General features: G+C 36.3%; 1 protein-coding gene across 1 annotated transcript in view; it reads right to left on the bottom strand.

The window, feature by feature from the left end:
* Window positions 1–20114, bottom strand: part of sbno2b (strawberry notch homolog 2b) — a 46023-nt gene extending 25909 nt beyond the window's left edge. The window contains exons 1-4 of the mRNA XM_084117545.1: window positions 19893–20114; window positions 11399–11563; window positions 9249–9328; window positions 3939–4056 (exon numbers count right to left, since the gene is read on the bottom strand). Of these exons, the coding sequence (XP_083973671.1) occupies window positions 3939–4056; window positions 9249–9328; window positions 11399–11500 (300 nt within the window). The 5' untranslated portion in view covers window positions 11501–11563; window positions 19893–20114. The remainder of the gene's footprint in view (window positions 1–3938; window positions 4057–9248; window positions 9329–11398; window positions 11564–19892) is intronic.
* Between the last annotated feature and the right edge of the window lie 3310 nt (window positions 20115–23424).

Raw genomic sequence — 23424 nt, 5'->3', positions numbered from 1 at the left:
ATCTATCTATCTATCTATCTATATATATATATATATACACACACATACATATACACACACACATATATATATATATATAGAGAGAGAGAGAGAGATGTGTATACAAACATATATATATATATATATATATATATATATATATATATATATATATATATATATATATATATATATTTACACATACATATACACACACACATCTATATATACATATATATATATATATAGAGAGAGAGAGAGAGAGAGAGAGAGAGAGAGAAATAAATAGATGGATAAACTAGTCAACCTCACTCCTCAGTTGTTGGAAAACTAGAACCCATTATCACTAACCAAACATGTGCATCTTAAATAGAGCAACAAGCTGTGGGTGAGAGGCTAGAAGATTTGTGGTCTTTATTTTGATCGTACGGTCATACATCCTGTAAACAACGACTTGTGTCTAAACAAAAAGAGGAAATCCTGAGAGAGCTTCACATGATGAGGAACTACATCCTGAACAAGCTCACAGCTTTTGAAAGTTTATTTACAGATGGCGTCTGCAGAACTAGATTTGCACACACAATATGGAGATACTAGGCTGCACTCCTCTGGAGGACTCGCTGTGCTCCGCGCTCTATTACCATGACCTCATGAGGTCTATTTTCCTAGTGTCAGTGTGATGGAGAGTCTTCCCTAGCAGCAGTTGGGCACCATGACTGTGATCTCTTGAAGGTTAGCATGGCACCAACCACAACAAAGCAGGTCTTACTCACCATCCAACCTTTTTTGAGTCTGAATCACCCAGACATTTTAACATGCAACTGAACTAGACCGAATCCCCGACGTTATAGCCAGAGCAGATGGTAGATTTCATTTGACAGTAATAAAAATGTGCTTTTTATTTTTATGACCTTAGCATCGCCGATTAAACTCACAAAATCATTAAATTTGGGTATTTGGATTTATTTCAGTTTTATTTTTAACTGTTTGTTATTTCAGTTTTATTTTTAACTGTTTGTTACAATGAATCATTAAGACATTGAGAAACTTGGAGGAGGACAGTAAGACAAACATTTAAAACAATTTTTTTTTATTTAAAGCCATTTATGCAATATGTATATATAAAATATTTACATAATTATTTGTTCAAAGAAATTATTCAAATGATTTTATATGATTTTCAACTTGATAAAAATGTGATAATTAATCATAATTAATTATAAAATTACAATAATATTTTTATTTATATAATACTTAAATAATTTTTGTCAACTTTTATCAAATATTGAAGAAATATTTTGAATATTGGAAATAAACTGAAAACTGAATGATTTAAAATTAATATTTAATATTGATATACTGTGTATGATATAATATAATAACTAATAAAAATGTACAATATATATATTTTATTGATAAAATATTTAATCAATATTTGTCAAGTTTAATATAATATCTAATAAATATAATTCAATGATTTTTTTTTATAGCTTTTTCATCCAGTCTGAATTCTTCACTTGAGTGTTTTTCTCTTAAACAGGTGACGATATGCCTTAATATAGCTTTATTTTGTCTCCACCCCCCATTGAACCCATTGAGACTGAAATAGGTTTTATATCTATTTAGTCGCTGAGGTAATGTTCCTGTTACAAACACTCAAGTAAACTTAGCTATGGCGAGGCGGGAACCTGAAACCACTGCTTGAGCAATTCTGTTGCAGTGTCAAAGCGCGAGGCGATTACAGCGCTGCCAGAAAACTTGTCGAAGGGTGGATCCAGATTTAATTCCCATTATGTTCCACTTATAGATGGCAGGACTCAGGTCCAAATGCCATGGGAATAAGGTGTGACAACAGTGAAATTAATCATGTGTTTTTTAACAGACTTATGGCCCTGTTTGGGAGGCACCTTTAAAAATGTTGTTTCATAGAAATGAAAGTGGAAGAATGCCACATGACGGGGAACAATGGCACATGGGGAAAACCTGTTCAAAAACCTGTTTTATATTTAGAAAAATATTTACATGAAGAGCTCCCTTTTGCTGATATGGTTCTTTGGGGTTAAGGTTTCTCATTCTGCACTCTTGCACTTTCAAAACATTGTTCTTTAGTGGCGATCCAGCGGAAAAATATTGCTTTCATTACAAAACACGGGGATGTCATGCAACCTGTACAAGTGACGGATGAATTTGTGACATAGAGTGCAACTGGACGCACTTATAAGTTTATTTATTTTGTAAACGTACATGATAATACGGTTAGTTGCATTTTTCATATATTTTTCATCTGTCCAAAAAACTATATGTTTCAAGGGGTCATGACATGAGAAATCAAATTTGCCTTGACCTTTTGAGACATATAATGGCTTGTTTCCACCGCGCGGTACGGTACAGTACAGTACGGTACGCAATTATTTCCGTTTTGATTGTCAGAAGTTGTGAATGGTACCAAAATACCGAACTGTACCGTACCACTTTTTTGGGACCCTAGCACAGTAGTCCGGTACTAAAGGGTGGAGCTAGACTCACTGCAGAACGTTGATTGGTTGACAGAGAATCATCACTCATCAACACAAGAGGCACCATTTTTTAATATACAGTTGAAACACAATACCGTGAGAATGACGTCGATCACTACTTTCCGGCATACACCACGCCTATCAAGTAAGGGTACTGTTGGCAGTGGAAACGCAAGGCGGATTCATTGCTTAAAACCTCCTCATTATAAACAAAGCATTTAATGACACGTTTTGATATTGCGGAATATGTGAAGTCACATGGGCAAATACTAGGGGTGTGACGAGATCTCGCGAGACTAAAACATGACGAGATTTCTCGTTGAGTAAAAAAGTTGTTAGGGAGCGTGAGGGTGAAATCAGCATAGAGTATGCCACCGCTACATTCACATTACATTACGGTGTACACTGCGACACCACCTCCACTGTCGTTTTGCTGTTTTTTATAAAAATAAAAACCATTGTAACCAACAAACTATTGTAAACGTCTACTCTGCTCATCCAGCACTGATCGTGTGACGATGGCGGAGGATTCGTTGCTCAACAGAGAGTCTGATAAATGTCTTGGGGGCGGTTTACACAGAATGCGTTTTTCCATTCCAATGTCTACTTTTCCATTGTCTTTCTATGTAAACATGCGCAAGACGGATGTGTATAATGTTGCGCTCGCGTCTTACATCTTTTGCAGCGTCTCGCGCATTCTAAAAATGCTGCACTCAAGTTAAAATCAGTTCAACTTTTACAAAACATGTGTTTTTTCCCCATTCAACTGCCAGCGTCTCACGTTTTATAAAGCAAAAACGCATTCTGTGTGAACGGTCCCTTATCTTGTAGAATGCGCGCTCAGCACCTCCACTGTGGAGTACGTGCGATCACAAATTTGAAAGTGAAAGTAAAACGAGCTCCCTGATGAGTGCAAATTAGGCTGCAAACAATAGCATAAGTGTCCCGTCACAGCCCTAGCAAATACATTTGCATATGCCAGCCTTTAGAGCAAGAATCGACAAATAGTTACACATCATTGCCCACTGGCGTTCAGTCGCTTAACGGCTGACATTTGCCTACACTGGATGTGATCGTTGTTATCAAAAGCAAATAGAACCCATTATATAATCACATTTTCCCTTTAAAGGAAATCAACTGTTAAAAAGACAAGTTTTCTTTATTATGTGAAATAATCTTGATCTCAATTTTGACCAAAATAGATATGCATGATTTCCTGTCTAATCCACTCAAACACAAAAAAAAGACAACAAAAAAGAAAAGATACTACAGATATTTAATTCTCAAATAGCCACGTAACAATATCCGCTCATCAATAACGAGTCTTTGTGAGATGACAAACAGAGTCTTCATCCCGTCTAGACGCCATTTCAGTTGTGAATGCAACACAAGGAGGATCAAAGCCTTTGAGATACGCCAACATCCCGACCAACAGGGCCTTACCTGAGAGAGGTCTCCGTTCCGAGAGAGATCCAGGGTGGGGAAGTCGAAGTCGAAGTCGCTGATGCCATTGGGAAACAACTCCGTGAGCATGTCTGATGGGCCGTTGAAAAGGTGCTGCCTGAGAGAGACAAAATACAAGAAAGAGCAGCATTAGGACACAGTTTCGTGATGGATCACGAGTAGAGTAAACAAAAAAGGAAGAAGGAAATTCACAGTTTTTTGTGTCATGAAAACAAGCACATCACATCCTGGTGACAGCAATGTGACCGAAAAAGTCAGGATGGGACATAAAAAAACATTTACACATACACATAATGAGTAATGACTTGTGCATATTATAAACAAGTAAATGACACATTAAAATACCTATTTAAAGAGACTAAAAATAAGTAAATGATGACTAAATTTTCAATTTGGGTGAACTATGTGTTTAAAGTTAAGTTCACAAATGTGTATATTTGTATAGGCTTTACATATCAGAGTGTCTCCACTAACGGCATACCATCAGGTGACATTCATTCATTAACTACCTTATGAGTCATGCACGTCATGTGACATTCACTTTCAGTTCTCTGTCTCTAACTTTTTCGGAAATCACCACATTACATTTCAGGAAGCTTAATTCCGAGGTGGATATTTTTGTTGCGTTGCTAGTTAGGATAATACATTTGAACAGCAAGCTGCCATTGGGAATATGTGACTTGATCAGAGAACAGAAAGCTTTGCTCTTAAATGAGTTGATGTAGGATGAATTATGACAAAACACACACACACACACACACACACACACACACACACACACACACACACACACACACACACACACACACACACACACACACACACACACACACACACACACACACACACACACACACACACACACACACACACACACACACACACACACACACACCTTCCAACATCTGGGATTCAAAATTTCTAAATATACAGAATGGTATGGGATTTTGAACAAATGTAAAAGAGGCATTATGATGCAAAATAAATAATTATTTAACAGTAATTAAATATAATAATATATTTAAAATGTATATATTATTATTATTATTATTGTGCTGATTATAAATTTATTATTTTTAATGATATTAAATTCTAAAAATATAAAATATTAGCCCCCATTGTATGAATAATATACATATACACTATCGTTCAAAAGTTTAGGGTCAGTTTTTTTTTGTCAGTAAAGACTTTTGTAATGTTACAAAAGATTTCTATATCAAATAAATGCTGTTTCATTTGAACTTTCTATAAATCGAAGAATCATGAAAAAATAGATCACGTTTTCACAAAAATATGAAGCAGCCCAACCGTTTTCAACATTGATAATATTATTAATAAGCATATTAGAATGATTTCTGAAGGATCATGTGACACTGAGGACTTCAGTAATGATGCTGAAAATCATCTCAGGAATTAATTACATTAAAATATATTCAAATAAAAAACAGTTATTTTAAATAACAATATTACGATTTTTACTGCATTTTTTTATCAAATAAAAGCAGCCTTGGTGAGCAGAAGAGACTTCTTTCAAAAACATTTTAAAAAATCTTACCGACCCCAAACTTTGAACGGTAGTGTATGCATCATAATTTATCCAACCGAAATGGACGACAACTGCTGATACTATTAGTGTAGTTTTTTTACGTATTTTTGAATGAACACACACCAAAAGAATGTGTTTGGTGAATCTGAAATCAGTGAAATGGAATACGATGCAGTACCTAATGTGTGCAGGATTTGATTGCTCATACTGACTTGGCTACATTAACAAATAAACAGGTGAAAGTTGTTGCATTTTGATAAAATACTTTTCACACTTGGCATGTTTGGTTCGATTAAAATGAAACCTGGTGCGATTGCTCTGTTAGTGCAGTTCATCTGAATAAGTGTGAACGCTGCCATCCGAACCGCTGAAAAGATGCGTCTCGGTCCGCTTCCAAACGAACTCGGTTTGACTGAAATACGAACGCTACAAGGAATGAACCAAAAACAGGACATGATGTCAGAAGATGAGACCCTAAAAAGGAAGAATGGTTCAAGCATACCGTTTTTTTCTCATCATATTCGCGTACGGCGTCAGAACAGCAGATCTTCATTAATGTGTGACTCCTTTACACATCTTAAAAGCACTTCACGAGTTCTCAGCTGGTCAAAATTTTGCTAAATCAGCTGGGGTTTTTTCGTTTTTACCAAACAAACCAAGTGAACCGAACTACAAGTCTGAACACACTCTTAAAAACTAATATGCTTACCCACTATAACACTATAAAGTAAATATTATAATTCATTTTAATTACAAAACCAGCGAATTTGCAGTTCAGCACATTTGTGTTCCTCAAATAAAATGGTCCATATTTAAATATCCTCAGACTCAGAGGTTATTATGGAAATCCCCTTCTAATATTGCACCGCAAGCTTGGCACATCGATTCAGGCACATTCCATCAACACAATACAACTCACTCGGCACTAACCTCTGGAACACTGAACTCATCCCATAATGCCCCCGTCTCTGTCTTGTGTAATCACATCCCTCTGAGAAAAATCACTTGTATCTGCAGCAAACGGTGGAGGGAAATGGACTGTAAAATAATTTTCAGGCTAGTAAATAAATGCTAATAAAGTATATAGTCTTTTGGTCTGATTATTTTAATGCTTTCAGACGGAGTGTGGCGGTCAGGTAAACAACTTCAAACAACATTCATCGTCCAAGTCTAGACACCTTCATAGACTGACTATTCAACAACCACGTACACATTACGATATGTTGAACAGACTGTAAAACTATCCATCAATGCTTGTTATCATTGTGTTAAATTAAACATGGCACCAGAACTATTATTTGAGACTAACAGCGAGATTCCAACTTGTCTGGGTGACTATCACTGATTCAATTTTAATTATTATTACCATTATAATTGGTAGTTTTTTTAAATAATAATAATTCAAATTAATGTCAATAACAACATTGTTATTATTATTATCGATATTATCATCATCAGTATCATAAATAGTTTTTATATTCATAAAAAAAAAATGATTAGCATTTTTATTAATTATAATTATTATAAATAATAATACCACCAATGGAAAAAAAAAGTATTATTATTATTCATTATTTTATTATTATTATATTACTTTGAACAATGATGGAGCTATACTTGACCCATCATCTGGGGTGTCTTTGTAGTAGCATATACAACAAAAAACAACTCCTTATAAAAAAAAAAACTAAATGTACTATTGTAGTAGTTATAAACAAATACAAAGAAAATAACAATTTTGTCTTTATATGGAACTCAGTGTGCTTTTACTAAATTTTTTTGTTTTTTTTTTCTTCCAGAAAGATGAGAGTGTCCACTAAATGCTGTGGGGATAGTTTGTAGCGTGTGCGTTTCTAATTTTTTTCGTCTAGTTCAATAATTTTTCGTCTCGTCTAGTTGTTCGACAGCGAACAAAGGTCGCACCGGTGGGAAAAATGTTCCAATGAATCGTTCGGTTTGTAACGCGTACCGAACCGAAAGCCTCGTACCAAACGGTATCGTTACACCCCTATGCATAGACACACACACACACACACACACAATATTAATATTATACAATACAATATTCAAATATATTAAATTATTCAAATGCATAAAATTATTATTAGTATTAGTATTAATAACAATAATAACAATATATTTGCTTCAATTGAAAAATATAATATAATAACAATGTTGTCTGAACTAAAAATACCAAGAGGTTTGAATCATCTGATTGACTATGACTCATTAAATTGGGAAAACTGGTATCTGGTGTCTTGCTCTGACTGGAAGAATGTAATATGAAGCATAAACTAATAACCATGAAGTTTGGTATTTTCCTATTCTGTCTACAAAAGCTGATGATAAAAAAAGCCAAAGCACCATTAAAGGTTCTTGCATTGCTAGCGATGAAATTCTGTGAATGCATCAAGTTGTTTTTCCACCAAGGAGTGGGTGGACAGGATGTAGCACTGACGCTAGCATCAACCACAAACTTATTCTTTCTAAAACCGAGACCCTTCCTTATTTCGACGTTTTGACACATTGACCTTTGCACACATAGGGTTCGGCTCTCATATATCGTCTGTCTCTTTTCCCTGTGCCATATTTCTTCAACAAATCGCTACTGTGTGCTATAAATACAGAGAGAGGACTTCCCACAGTCTCTATAAACAAAACACCCCTCCGTTCACGTGACTTCTGATGGCACTTGAATCACATGAAATGATCAGGCATAGCAACTCCCGAATGATGACACGTCATTAGAGAAGTATGTGTGGTGAATTGTATACATTCTTTGAGCTGTTTGTCAGACATTTCAATAGTAGCAAGTAGCAAAAATAGTTATTTTTCAGAATGTTTAAAGATATTTGTACACACAATGAAAGTCAATGGGGTCCAAAAACAACACTATTTGGACTCCATTGACTTTCATTGTAAAAAAAAAGAAAGAAAAGAAACATTTTTAAATGATCTTTTGTGTTCCCCAGAAAGAATGAAAGAAAGTTTTGAAAACTAAATGACAACTTGATTTTCATTTTGGGCAAACTATCCCTTTAAAGTTGGCATTTAACTATGCAATGATTTCTTAAACAAAAGCCACAGAGTCTTTTGTGCAACTGGGCAACAAAGCAGATTTCTAGGATAAGTCATTATGGTGCCAAGGGCTTCACCACGTCGACTAAAGTTACAGACCCAGTCAGGTGATAAAGTTTCTATCATATGTCATGTCAAGTTCAGGGATGTTTTCACTTGCGTCTTATCGGGTCATGTAGATGTGAATGGACACGTTGTGACAGTCTGTATCAAGCTTACGAATACAATACAGTTCTTTATTGTCAAAACCACTGCGTCAACTTGCAAAAGGTCTTCTCCTTTGGAAATGGCAGACATAATACAATGGCAACACGCTTTTCTTAAAGTCAACGCCAAATGTCATTAGCAACTCACTTTACTTTCATAATCAGATGCATGTCAGAGTGAAACAAAATACAAATGTAGGTTGGGATGATATGCGAGGGATTGATTGGATAGTTAAAAAAAATTGTCTTTAAACACCAAAAGTCATTTTATTCGATTTTGATGGAAGATTACGAAGACAAAAATGTTGTTTTTTTCCCTCTGGAATAACGTGCACAATAACACCAGTAGCACGTGTTAAGAAAGTTAAGTTTTGGTTTCATGTTCACTTTTAGGTTTCCTCCAGATTTGGAAAACATCCTGATCAGGTATCATGATTAGACAGAAGTCTGGGTACTTACTGGTTTTCAGATTGCACAGGACAGGGTAAGCTGTAGGTTTGATGGGGGAAGCTCCAAGGGTTGTTAGCAAACACGTGGCTCTGAAATATAGGAAGTGAAAGGTTTAGAGGCAAAAGATTATGTTTTAGGTAGGAATGCACCAGTATTAGTTCTGGCCTTTATGATAAGCTAAAAAAAGTAGATAAAACTATGATGTAATGGCTGATATGAAAATGTTATACTAAAGTTCTAATAAAAAAAAAAAAAGGAAATTATTAATACTAAAGCTATTTTTAAAGGAAATTTACTAGAAAAACTAGCCTACACATAAAACTAAAACTAACAATCACCAAGTGAAAACTAAACTAAGAAGGAACACACTGAAAATAAAACAGAAACTAAAATGAAAATTAAAAAAAAATCATAACCATTAAACTATTGATAAGCCTGTAGCCTGCATAAAAATAGTGAGTCACTCTGTTTAAACCCGAAATGCGAGTCCACAGGAAGCCCCCTTCATTTGCACAAATATTTACACTTGTGATGACATCACTGTACTCCAACACCACCCAAATATTTAAAGGGGACATATCATGCCAAATGCACTTTTTTAGCCCTAAAATGCATTTTGTTGTATATTTGGAGTGTTTAGAAGTACAGAAAATATGAAATTATTCTCTTCAGGTGCTTCGTTGATATCTTTATATTCTGTTTTGGTCATATTTTTCAACCTGTTCCGATTTTTCTGTTATCTATGACGTTTTTTGAACTATTACGTCACAGTATTTGCAGCGGAACTGCCAAATAAGGACATTGACTTCCGGCCCAACACTTCGAGCAATCCGCCATTTTTATTTCTCGCTGCAATTTTGTAGTCCAAGCTAAAGGATGCAGAAGTTACGAGAGGGTAAGTTAAAATGTTCGGTTGTTGGATGTAGTAACTCACACGCTTCATTACACCGTCTAATGTAGATGAACTGCCGCGCGTGACAGGACGCATGTTTAACTGAAAGAACGAGCAGAGAGAGAGACCCGGTCGCACGCGCGCTCACTCTCTCTTCAGAGCCAGGCGAAAGTGTAAACAAGACTTCACCGTCTCCAAACTAGACGCTGTCTTTCTCTCTCTCCCTCGCACATATTAATCAAAATAAATCGACACGGTGGTAAAAGGTCGGAAGACCAAAGTTTCATGTATAAATACAGTAACACACCATTGCGATACATCCATATGAAGACGTTGTTCTGCAGGTTCGTCGTCTTCATTTTCATCTCGCTCCTGCTCCGACTCTGGCTCGAACATGTAAGGCTGGCTGGACAAGTCTTCCGTTGTTGACATTTTGTTAATAACGTGTGAATAAAAAGTTTCTGTGCCGCTAGATAATCGTATCTCTGCTATCAAACTACAAAAATGGCCGAACGGGGTGGAGTTGAACCGAGTGTCACCTCTGCAACTGGAGAGGGGGCGGGGTATGAAGTGTCTCAATTGTATTTAAAGAGACCGCACCAAAACGAGTTGCTCTCAGACGCACATCAGAAAAGGGGTAGAAAAGGGGCCTGTGGAGCTATAATAATGAGGAATTCAGACCCAAGCATTGCAGTTCCGCTTTATATAGACTACAAATGTATGATTTATATGTAAAAAGGAACAATTTAAAAGCATGATATGTCTCCTTTAACTTACAGTTCCTTTTCCCACTTTAAAATCTTTATCTTTGATTTTTACTGAGTATTGTCACAATACAAGATTCATGATAACAGTATTCGAATGAAACAGCAAGAAAAAGCATCACTTTATCAGAAATTGTGTCTACCAACTGTTAAAATGACTCTGCGACCACAAAGACGTCATTCTGAATGTCACCCACACACACCAAATTCTTGAGGTTTTGCCAGATATAAGAATGAATGACCTGAGTTTTTGAAAAAGGAAACTAGTGATGAACATTATGATTATGAGTATCAGCTAGGTACAGTAGCTTAGCTTTTTTTTTGTCTTGCCACAAAAAAATGTGCTGATCCTATACCAAGAGGGTGGTGTAGTGTTGTGGTTAACAATCTAGGCTGGTAACCAAAAGGTTGCCGGTTCGAACCTAGGTCATGTTTTTGATTGGTGCGACCACTTTCACACACTAAGACATGATGCTAAATGAAAGAGAGCTAATCTGAGTTACCATAGGGGGTGGCAGGACGAACCCCCCGGCATCCAGCTGAGGTCCATCTGAATGTGAGAAGCTGTGCCCGTCCATAGCAGGCGGAATTGAGAGCGATGGCATCAGACTGCAGTCTCGAACACCGTATAAACCTGAGTGATCCGGTCAATGTCTTCACACCATGACCTAACCACACAAACAAAGGAGACACGGCACGTCCATAATTGTGGAAAATCAAGCGGGAGAGCATAATGAATCAGTTATGCTGTCAGTGTAAAAAACTCTGTGAGAAATAGCCTCAAGCAGGAAGAAAGACTCAAATGACACAAATAGTCATCTGGAACAACACACACTGTTATTAATAGGTGAAATACACCTTAAAATAATCCATTCCTGCTCTCCAAACACTGTGAATAGATCCATTATCATCAACTAAACGAGCATAAAGGTTCACACGAAAACCTTTGTGAAGGCTTTCATTGATGAAGGCTTTCATTGACTATGCGACCTGAGACTTGTGTGGCTGCTCTTACGCACAAAAGGATAATATTTGAATAGAATTCATTGTGAAGATACAAAATTGAGACATGGAGCTGTTCAAATTAAGAGAACAAACATCTTGGTATCACATGAAGGGACAACAACTGAAATGCAAATGAAATTCTCAGAAGCCTGAAGCACAAAACAACTTGTGTTTCTCGTTAGGAAGTAGATAATAGGCCTATGCCAGTGAACCGTTTGCATGTTAAGGCTGATAACAATCTTAAAATTCTACACTACTTTGTCTAAATAACTTAAACACTAAAAAACTACAAGTGAATTTAGCCATCACAACATATACAGTCAAGAAAAAGGATATTCATTTTGAGGATACTTACTATTAATACATATTTAACAGTGTTGGAAAATGATCACTGTTTTTAAAGATTACATTTACGTCAGCTGAAAAGAAAAGTTGCAAAAAGTCTAAGATTATGATATAATTAGTTTTTCTCTACAATAACGTGCACTGATACATCATGCACAATAAGTCCAGGGAAATCTATTAAGGAAGTAAACAAGATTATTTTGATTTCATGCTGTCTATAAAACACTCCACAAACTCAGAGGTTGCATTCATATTTTTTCCCCCGTCAAATGCCTGGGCAGTCAATGCATCCCAGTAAGAGGAGGTGTCCATCTATCTAACCCCTTGCCACAAAGGACAATCAATACTGATTACTATTGAGTTGATGTCCTCTTCCAGTAAAACACCATTATCTTTACTGGAAGACAAGGGGAAAAAAAGATGAGAAAGCACCAAGGATAGATATTTTTATAGGAACGAAACGTACACTGGTTTTATTTGATGTAACATTCCAGAAAACTAATAAGAAACACATAAAAGGTCTATTGAAGGAAACAAACTGGGAAGTTGTAATGAAAGAGAAGGAAGCCTAAACTCCAATTGAAACCCGACATTATGCATCTTGATGCACGCTATGAGGCCAGTATTTCAAATGTATAAAAAAGCGTTAAAAAAAGAAACGAGAAGTTAGTATTAAAAGCAAGTTAGTGAAAACGGAAAGGTTAAAAATAGGATAGGTTTAAAAAGAAAAATACATTATTGGAGAAGAATTGCTGCGTTTCGACTGATCATGTCGCAAACCTGACACGTGGCATTCTGAACGTTTTGTATTTCAACAAAAGGATTCATTACTCAGGAGGAAACGCTAAAAATAGGATGAAAATCAGCACTGGTGGTGACAAGGAGGGGGAATTCCTTCAAACAAGAAAGAAAATCATTCGGTCTGGCTTTCAAAACCAACCGAGCTAAGAGAACTTAGGTTTCAGATCTGGACATAAAGTGCCCGTCTGATAATCACATCGGAGGTTTGCAGATGGTGTGAATTACAAAAGCTAAAGGAGATTATTCCGTGACCTCAGCGCATGAGACTGTTGCCACAGCAGGTTGCCTGCGGCGCGAGACCTGATGGATGCCTCACGCGGCTCCACTAATCTTCTCTGATCTCTCGCAATGGGATCTCTTGTCTTTCAGGGAATGGGAAGAAAAGGAAACATGCATAATGTAATGGGGAAAAAAAAGTCCTCAGGATTGCGGCATGGATCACCATCAGGGGTTTCCCATGTTTCCCTCAAGAGTTAGTTAAGGCCACCGCTCACATTCTGATGCGTCACGGCGAGCGGGAGCACGTGGAAGTCATCCAGGAACGTGTGACTCCAGTAATCCGCTCATCCTTGTGAGCTTTCACACTTTTATCAGGGTTCACACGATGTTCTCGGATCAATGAACCTCATATGTTCTGATGAGTGAAATTATCTAGAAGGGAGGAACTCGTTCTGTAACAGTTTACGCATATAATCAAGTAAGGAGAGATTGTGATTCAACACTGATTTAGAGGAGGTCAGCAAACATCATCTTCTGTTTGCTTTATGTGGTCCGGTGCCAAAGCTGAGTTGTATCGCTGTGTCCTCGTTTGCTCGCGGTCTATCTCAGTCCTTCATCTCTGGGTAAAGGTCTTGTCAGGAGACTGCGCTAGGAAGAGCCAAACGAGTGTGCTATCTGGCCACAGAGACTGACTTCAACGGGTCTCGCATGACAGGCTGGGAAAGCCGAGCTTGCGAGGGCAGACGATCCCGGGAGATAGAGGAAAATCATGCTGACACTTGTTTGGAAACAGTCGAAGCTAATGCAATTAGAGAAACAAACTAAGCATGCTAAGTGCGTCCAAACGTGTTTGCAATGGCAGAGCTAGACACATTGATTACGGGATTAAATATTCAAGAGGGGAAAGAGTCACTCTGCTAGTGCCGTCACACGCAAAACATAGCACTGACATACACTACCGTTTAAAAGTTTGGGGTCAGCTTTTAAATTAATATTGTTATTCAGGAAGGATGCATTCATTTGATCAAAAGTCACAGTGGCTATACGTTACAGATTGTTCCAGAGTTCTAAACAGCTGGAGGCAAATGGCAACCATGGCAGACATAATACTCAAAATGACTCATTCAAAAGAAAACTACACTACTTAGGGTGTATTATAGAGTCTACCAAGCCTATATCTTTGTATAATCACGATTACAGGCAATATTGTCTAGCTGGGTGGGACATTTAGTATTATCAAGCATCAGCAGGATGAATTTAATGAAGTCATTGTGAGTCATACCGGGCTTTCATTTCATTGAAGGAGAGAGCCATCTCAGAGGTTTACCGATGTCATTCAGAACCTACGATCAATGGAGGCTATTCAAAGCTAAACCACGTTAAAAGGGATGTGTGTAGCTGGCAGCTTTATGAAGTCTTTTTCCAAAAGACTCAATGATTCATTTTGTTCAGCATATCGGCAACATTAAGCTAAATAATATATGATTGAAAATAAGGAGAAATGTGGGGTTGAAAATGACATGAGAGCAAATTGGAGCCACGGTCTAGCAGTAAATCTTCCAATATTAGTGAAGATAAAGCTAAAGAAGTTTCCTCTAATGTTTAGTTTAGAAGTTCTCAGGCTGTTAAATGTTTTTGGAATGTTTAGATGTTTATGGCATCATGAGCCATTAAAAATGGTCATGGAAACTCGAGCCACAAACTGTTTTCATGATTTGAATTAATATAAACATGAAAACAATCAAGATTCCTTGGGGAAGGTTTGAAGGATATCTGCATATAAAATTTGCATAACCAAGAAAAAAACTTTCATAAAACATAAAAAAAAAACATAACTTGTTCCTGGGGAACATTTGGAGAACATTTCCATAACCAAAAAAAACATTCTTAAAACATTAAAAGATGGCTGCAAAAAAGAATGGTGCGGCACAATTTAAAAGAGCTTCTAACTTGTTGAAGAAAAATGAACCATCCATCAAAACTAAGTGTAGTTTGCAATATTACATATTAGTTATATTTATTAGTGACAAAAATGACCAGTCATGAAAACCAAGACATGGTAATACATATTCAGAAGCTGATCAACAACAATGGGACTCATGGATCTAACAAATGGCATGTTCATCTGAATATGCATTTGGATATGCTTAAAATAAACTTATGGGGGGGGGGGACAAACATATGCTGCCTTTTCTTTCTCTCACTGGTCTCCCTGTCTTACTGGAACTTCAGTTGCCGCCCTCTTCCAGCACAACTCTGTCCCGGTTGCAGAGGGTGACGCCTTTTCAATTCCCTCCAAACCCGAGCAACTCCGGTCAACCGAGGGCCTTCATTTCTGCCCGGGGTCACGAAACCAACACTGAACCGCACTCTGATCCGACTAAATGACAGAGTAAAGGCTGCGTCCAGAAAAACAAGCCACACGCACGTTCCTGGGGTGCCGTCAAAACCAAGAACAGCCCTAATTTGCTTCCGAAGGAAAAAAGCATTACATAATATTACATAAACTGTAAAAAAAGACCCAAGGAAACCTAATAAAGATGTTTAACTCAGGGACTGATAACTAAAACTTATAAAGAATAAAGAAAACACAATTGCATTGGTAAAGTGCCAATGATCTTACACAGGAAAACAAGGGTTTCTTCACAGATAAACTGATTGAGCGGTTAGTTATGGGAAAACTGGGGGTGGACAAACCACCACAACATTTTGAAGCTAGTCTTTCTGACCACAGAACAATTCTCAACCTTTCTCAATAAAAGTGTCATGGGCACTTTTGTTTCAATCAGAATTAAATCATTCTGATTGATGAATCTTACATGTCCTAATTAAATGGATTACAAGAGGTTTAAACCGCCCCTTACAATCCGAATTAAATTTCAATCGGATTTGGCCAATTCATTCTGATTGAAGTGGTTACATACGTGACTTATTCCAACTGTGCTACTAGTTCGATTACAAATGGACTAAATGCTTCTTTTTTCCTCTTGAAATGTCTTTAACATTCGCATTTGTATAGGTTTGCCGTGACACAGCGCCCCTTCTGAAGACCAACCTTAGGGCTGTGCAATTAATTGAATTTCGATTTCGATTTTGGCTCCCAACGATCACCAAAATAGTACAATCGAGTAAAAACGATTATTTTGCCATGTTCTGTTTTGAAAGAACGCTCTAATTTTGTCTTGTGTTCTGCACGCGCACATCCGCCCCTCCCGAAGCCATAAACTCTCTTAGCTTGAATGTTTAAACTGATAAGACTTAAAGAAAGAAAATGATAAACTTTAGTTACTTAGTCAAATTTCGATTTTTTAAGAATTGTTGAAAGGTGCCTTTGGTAACACTTTACAACAAGGTTCATTAATTAGCATTAGTTAACTACCTTAGTTAACATTAACTAATAATGAACAATACTTCTACAGCATTTATTAATCTTAGTTAATATTAATTTCACCATTTACTAATAGGTTATTAAAATGAAAGGTTGTATTTGTTTACATTAGTTAATGCACCGTGAAGTGTGAACTAACATGAACAAACAAAACAGCTGTATTTTTATTAACTAACATTAAAAAAGATTAATACATACTGTAACAAATGTATTTCTCATTGTTAGTTAATACATTAACTAATGTTAACTAATTAACCTTATTGTAAAGTGTTACCGTGTCTTTTTAATAAATGCAACACGTTCCCAAACTCATGTGAAATAATCGTGTTCCATAATCGTGATTTCAATACTGACCAAAATAATCGTGATTATGATTTTTTCCATAATCGAGCAGCCCTACCAACCTATTACGTCAGGACTGACTTCGCAGGAACCCGATGGATCGGCAGATGTTACGATTGAAGACCATGAAGACGCCATGTCTAGTTCTGACGTGATGTGCGTGCTCTTTCACTATCAGAATTCCTTGAATGCACATTCCATACGCACAATCAGCGTTCAGTAGAGGAACGGTCGCCAGCGCTTCAGTTGCATTCTACAGCAGGGGTTTTGACACAAACCCGGGTTATTATCGTTATTTAAGACTAAAATTATTAAAAACATTTCTGTTAATTGAAATAAAGCTGGAATAAAATAAAATATACATTTATATATTATATATTAGTATAAAAATATTTTTTAATATATATTATATACGCATATTTTTATATACGCTCATTTCTGGGGGGCGCTTCATTGGAATTATCTGCACACACACATTGGATTTGGCACAAGTTTTACTTCCTGACGCAACCCGGCACTCACACACACTCTAACAGCCAATTTGGCATATCCAATCCACCTCACCTGCATGTCTTTGGACTGTGTGGCGGAAACCGGAGCACCCGGAGGAAAACCACACTGACACGGGGAGAACATGCATGAACACTCAAGCTATAAAACAAAAAAATGCTCAAATAAAGGCTTGTGAAATAATCATCACCCGCTGTTTGTGTAACCTGTTGGACTTGACCCAGCACCAATCATGCGCCCATGGAACTTCTTCACTAATTATACATGATGAACCATTACCTAAATTCCAGAAACTGAAAACTTGCGTTGATAGGGTAATATTCATATACCAAACACAGCCATGATGACATTACTACAGCAGCAGTATTTGAATAATAAAAAGCATTAATGATATTCAATAGTGGCCGAACAAGAAAAAACACTCGTCCAAGATAGCGAAACGGAAGCAGGAAGGGTTCATAGCCCGTGTCCCAGACTACTATCTTGAGTTAAATCACTGCTAGAGAGCTTTGGGCCCGCCCTGTACTTCACAACAGAGCTTTGTGCACCAAACTACGAACTGGCTCTTTCAATTACATGGACAACTTTGAGCCAAAACTAACAAAGGAACAGATAATAAATACCGGTATCATGAACTAAAGTGCATTAAACTGTCACATTTTGATGGATTTGTTATTTATGGTTGAAAAATTGATGTGTAATTATTTGATTAATAAACATTTATTTTTTTGCCTTCATTTTTACATTTACATTCATTGTTTACATGTAGATGCCTCAGTCAGGAAGAGAGCAACTTTTTTTAATAAAATGAAAAATTGGATTTATTGGGTAATAATTCATCAGTCATGCTGGATGACTTGCATTTTCCCTTTTTTATAAATAAAAGAATATGAATCATCTCAGTTTCATGTGACAATCATCTATTCTTGCAGAAATAATTTAGGTTAAAAAAAGAACCAAGCAATAAAAAACAATAATAACTATGGTGAAAAATCGCAAGTAAAATTATAAGTTGAATGTTATTTTTAGAGTTTAGTTGGCATAACATATTTTTATTTTAATACATTTTAATTTTACCAAACTAATTTTTTACTTTCATTTTTACAACTTTACAAAAAGTTGAAACATACATAAGGCACTGAATTGACAACAACAAAAAATCTTTTGTATACTTAAATTCCTTATTTGTGTCACTGATTCAGGAGTTTAAACGACATTAAAATGTCATAATACAAAAAAATCTAAATGATCCAAAAAAGCTTCATTTTCTTATCTTTTACATGTGATATTCTCTTTCCAAAACAAAACAAGGCCATAAATGCTTTTGTTTTTCCTTCCTGTAACTGTCTAGACCAAGTGATGTCAGTTTGCGTCATTTGTTGGAGAACAAGAGACTTCTAATTGAGCTTCTCTACACTCTGCTGGTAAAGAAAGAAGAGGTTTGCGTGACTTCAGTTACACAATCCACTGTGTACACCATTGTCATATCTGACCAACAAGGCTTATATCACCAAAATAAAGAAAGGCATAACTATTATAACTCACTTCTCCAAAAGGTTTTACTGAGAACGGATGACTGGCACCTAGATCCAAAAACTTTTCCATGGAAGGGTTAGTTTGCATCAGAGCAATTCTGTGGAAATATTATAAATTCCCAGTAATGACTGGCAAAATATCAGAGAAGTGAAAGAGTTACAGTCAATTCTATGAGACAATTATGAAACACTACAATATACCAATGATTTATTAGTGGCCTGGGAAAAAAAACACTTGGATACCAGGTTGATATATTTACACAGGATATATTTACAGTATAATATGAGTTCAGACAAGCCCAGCTCTAGCCTGAGGGGTTTACAACTCTTGGTTTCAATATCACTCATCCCTGATTAATAAACCCATTTCCTCCATTAACTTAGAACTGTCACACTGTTATGTAGTGCATTAAAGACCCATTCAACATACTGAAAACTTTCAACTTTAAGCAAAGATAGAGAAGTAACGTTACTGACGTGAAAACAACAGTTATTTCACTCGTTCAAAACCTGTCTATTAGAGGTATTTAACGTTAACGTACCTTTTTTTTTTACTCTACGCAACAACCAAAACTCACAAAACTTTTCTCGACCCAGTGACTCTTTATAACAGCACTTCCGACATTAAAACTAACCAACTATTCGAACTAACACCATTATAAAACCACAAATACACAAAATAGCACAACACAGGAAAAATAATAGTCAATAAACTTGAAATAATTTGAAGTTTTCGTAACTGACAATCTGACTGCGCTACCCACACACACTGCGCGTGCGCCAGACAAGTTGGTCACCGGTACACAAACAACTCTGTTACTCTGACAGGAACAGGACTTAAAACTTGCTTACTTGAATAAAAGCAGCTCTTGAATATATTTCCCAGGTCTTTTCCTTCGTTTGACGCCTTGATAGTGGTGAAAAAAGAGAATAGGCCTGGTTTTGTGGTGTTTTTTTCTCAGCTCGTCACACTTGAAGCCATGTTGAACTGAAAGCCGATACTTCCGCGGCTGATGATCTTCACGTCTGAGTCTGACTGTGAACGCAAATCAGCCTAACTAGTGCGACGCGTCTGACTCGAACGTCAACGCCCAATCCGATGACCAATCAAAGACGACGTGCTCGTTGCCGCGTAAAATGATTTGTGGATTATGATGAAGCGAGCGTTACTGTAGCGTTTGTCTTTCTCTGGCAGAGGTATTATTAACTAATAACGAAAAAAATAAAAACAACCGTGTTTTGTAGTTAGATAGCCTCGAAGAAATATTCTATATACTTGCATGTTGTTTAAATAATGTTTGAGAGTGTGTTTTTACTTTGTTAGGTCTCATCCTTTTACAGTAGCCTATGTGGTATCATCTCTTCGTTTGTTGCGCGCCCTGGTGGATACATAGCTAAATTATATTTTTTGTCTCATATACATTTTTTTTGTTTTGTTTTTTGTTTTGGTCTCATATCATATCATATCATATCATATCATATCCACTTTATGACAGACTCAGGGTCAAAATAGAAAAAAACAAAACAAAAAACAAGACAATCATGAAATGAACAACATTCAAAAAACAAATAAAAACAACAAAAAAGTAGACATTTAAAAGATATAACGATACGGCAGTGTCTCCAAAACTTGGATTATGCTAGGGTCGAGATTCTATTCTATTCTTAAAATAAAAAGTGTTAGACCTGCGGTGATTTGGTGTTTCAAGCAGATGTTTTTTACTAAATCAGTAGGCTATGATATGCTAGTTGCATTATCAGTCTCGGAAAATATTTTCTTATTTAGCACCATGTAGACCATTTATGACGATATCAAAGCAGAGCTGCCAACTCTCACGCATTCACCGTGAGACTCACGCCACCAGTGGTGGAGGAAGTACTGAATCTCAGTACTTAAGTAAAAGTACAAATAACCAGAGACATATTTACTTTAGTAAAAGTAGAATTACCACAATGACAACCCTACTTAAGTAAAAAGTACCTGATTTTAAAAGGTAACTAAACCCTAAACCAACTTTTTTTAGTTAATGATCTGTAAGAATGGGGATTTATTAGTGCTGTTTGATTGATTCGAGTAACTTTTTTGACATTTGGGTATAAAGTGTTTTAATTCTACAATATATGGTGTAAAAACGTCTGAGTGCTGCCCTCTTCAGGTTGAACGGTGGCTACTGCAGTTGAATTTTCCTATTGGATGTTTGCGGTGGTACGTGACGTAAGCGGTGGCACATGACGTAAGCAGGTTTAGTTACCCTTTAAATGTACTTTAAGTATTAAAAGTAAAAGTACTTGCATAACAATTTATTCTCTTAATGTAAATATTCTAATAATTAGGGTTGTAACGATATGCAATATGAAACCGAAATCGCGACACTCAGATCCACGAACCTGTTTCGCAGTGTGAGAAGGCAGAATCGCGACACACACCTTCCAACTCCCAGAGTTATCCTTCCCGTCCAGATCCAATGCTACCACATCTTTAAATTACTATTAGCATTATTTGAAGTTAACATTATAAAATACAGTGTAGACCTACACCATAAAACTATTTGAAGATAAATTCTTTAAAATTAGGCAATTCCAGCGTTATGGACGTGACATTTGCAGTAAAAACTTGAAATATAAATTCTCAGAAAATGCATTTAATACCAATATATTGAAACTGTTTATATATCCATACTCCCTAAATAAAGGAGTCCAGATATTAGAAAAATATCAGTCTACACATGCGTTTTATATTTAATATGAGGGAAATAGGCTACACATGCATTACGGACGTGACACAAAAAAGGTGGCAAAATATTTTTTAGTAATTCTGTGAATTACACTGCGCAAACCAAAAGTTATACCACCGGATGAAGAAGGGATGGCTCTCCACAGAACATAAAATATTTATTTTATTTTTCGTGTTCGCATTCATGAGAAAAAAACAATGTTACGGACGTGTCAGTTCTCTCTTATGGACGTGACCGCTTTAAACCTTCACAGAGACCTCAAACAGAAAGCACAAAGCCTTTCTTTAAAGTGAATTTCATTTTGTATTAATTGTATCTTAATTTTAATCAATATTTCATCAACCAATTGCCTGGATTTAATAAATAAGAAGTAAATAGCCTATAGTAGACAATAGATAATCACGACACGGAGGCGCCAGCGCATGAACTGGAGCTCGTCTCATACATCAGCCCGAAACTCAGCGTATAAGGTAGCCTACTTGCCTCACAGACCTGAGAAATATATCTATAGAAAACTTGAAATGTCTACTTTTAAACAGAACAATTCAAAACGAAAGAAAACAGATTGCTCTCTGCTATGTAATCCGTATGAAATGTGCATTTCTCTCCGGCGCGTTCACTACTAAGAAGATCGCGCGTCATCATCGTCAACTTCATCTTTGCAGTCACACTGACACAGAAAACAGTTGTTTATTAATAAACAATTAAAATGTCTCCTTGCTATATATTACATATTCATAATCATTACTTTTGCCGGTTCTTTGTGACAGCTTTTAGGTGCTTTATTGGCAGCGCCACCCTTACATGTTACATGAACGCGTCACCACTGCATCAGCACCAAAAACATGGAGATTTTTTTCAATCCCTGTTTTGACAGGAGGAAAAACTGATCAGAAAATGTAACGAAAATGTAACGAAACGTTGTAGAAATGTAGTGGAGTAGAAAGTATAATAATTGCTGCAAAATGTAACGAAGTAAAAGTCAAAAGTATGCACTACTGATTCTACTTAAGTAAAGTACAGATACCTGAAAAATGTAGGCTACTAGTAAGTATTTGTACTTCCTTACATTCCACCACTGCACACCACACATCCATTTTCTCACGCACAGAAAAAATCGTGAAGCAAAGAGGACACGGAGACCGACACAGACTAGACAGAGCAGGTTACTTATGATAGAAAAAATAATCTCAGCTCTCAGATTCTGTCAATTTTATTACAAAATTCAAACAATAAATACCGTTTTGGCGCTTGTAAATGTGACTTGACAGATCCCTAGCGGCACGTGAACCGATGATCTCTACAAGCTAATAGTAAATAAACACGAATGAACACTGTTGAAAGATACAGAACAACTTACCGAAATGTATATTCCTCATAATATCGATCAATAAGCGCTTTTCAACCGCGGAAAGTGGTCAATAAAACATCTGGAGAACAATTATGTCATTATTATTTAATTATGTCACAATTATTTAATTATGTCAACAATTAAAACCATTTAATTACCATAACATAGGCTATTGCATGTTAGTTGGCTAGAAAAAAAGAGCTATAGAGAGTATTTTGCTAAATATGTGTACTATTAATTATATTTTTACTTATATCATTAAATAAAGTTGTTATTATAATAAAAAACGCATTACATT

The sequence above is a fragment of the Abramis brama genome, assembly GCF_963993115.1.
Source record: "Abramis brama genome assembly, chromosome: 6".
NCBI classification, from domain to species: domain Eukaryota; kingdom Metazoa; phylum Chordata; class Actinopteri; order Cypriniformes; family Leuciscidae; genus Abramis; species Abramis brama.
This window is presented reverse-complemented; position numbering and strand designations above follow the sequence as displayed.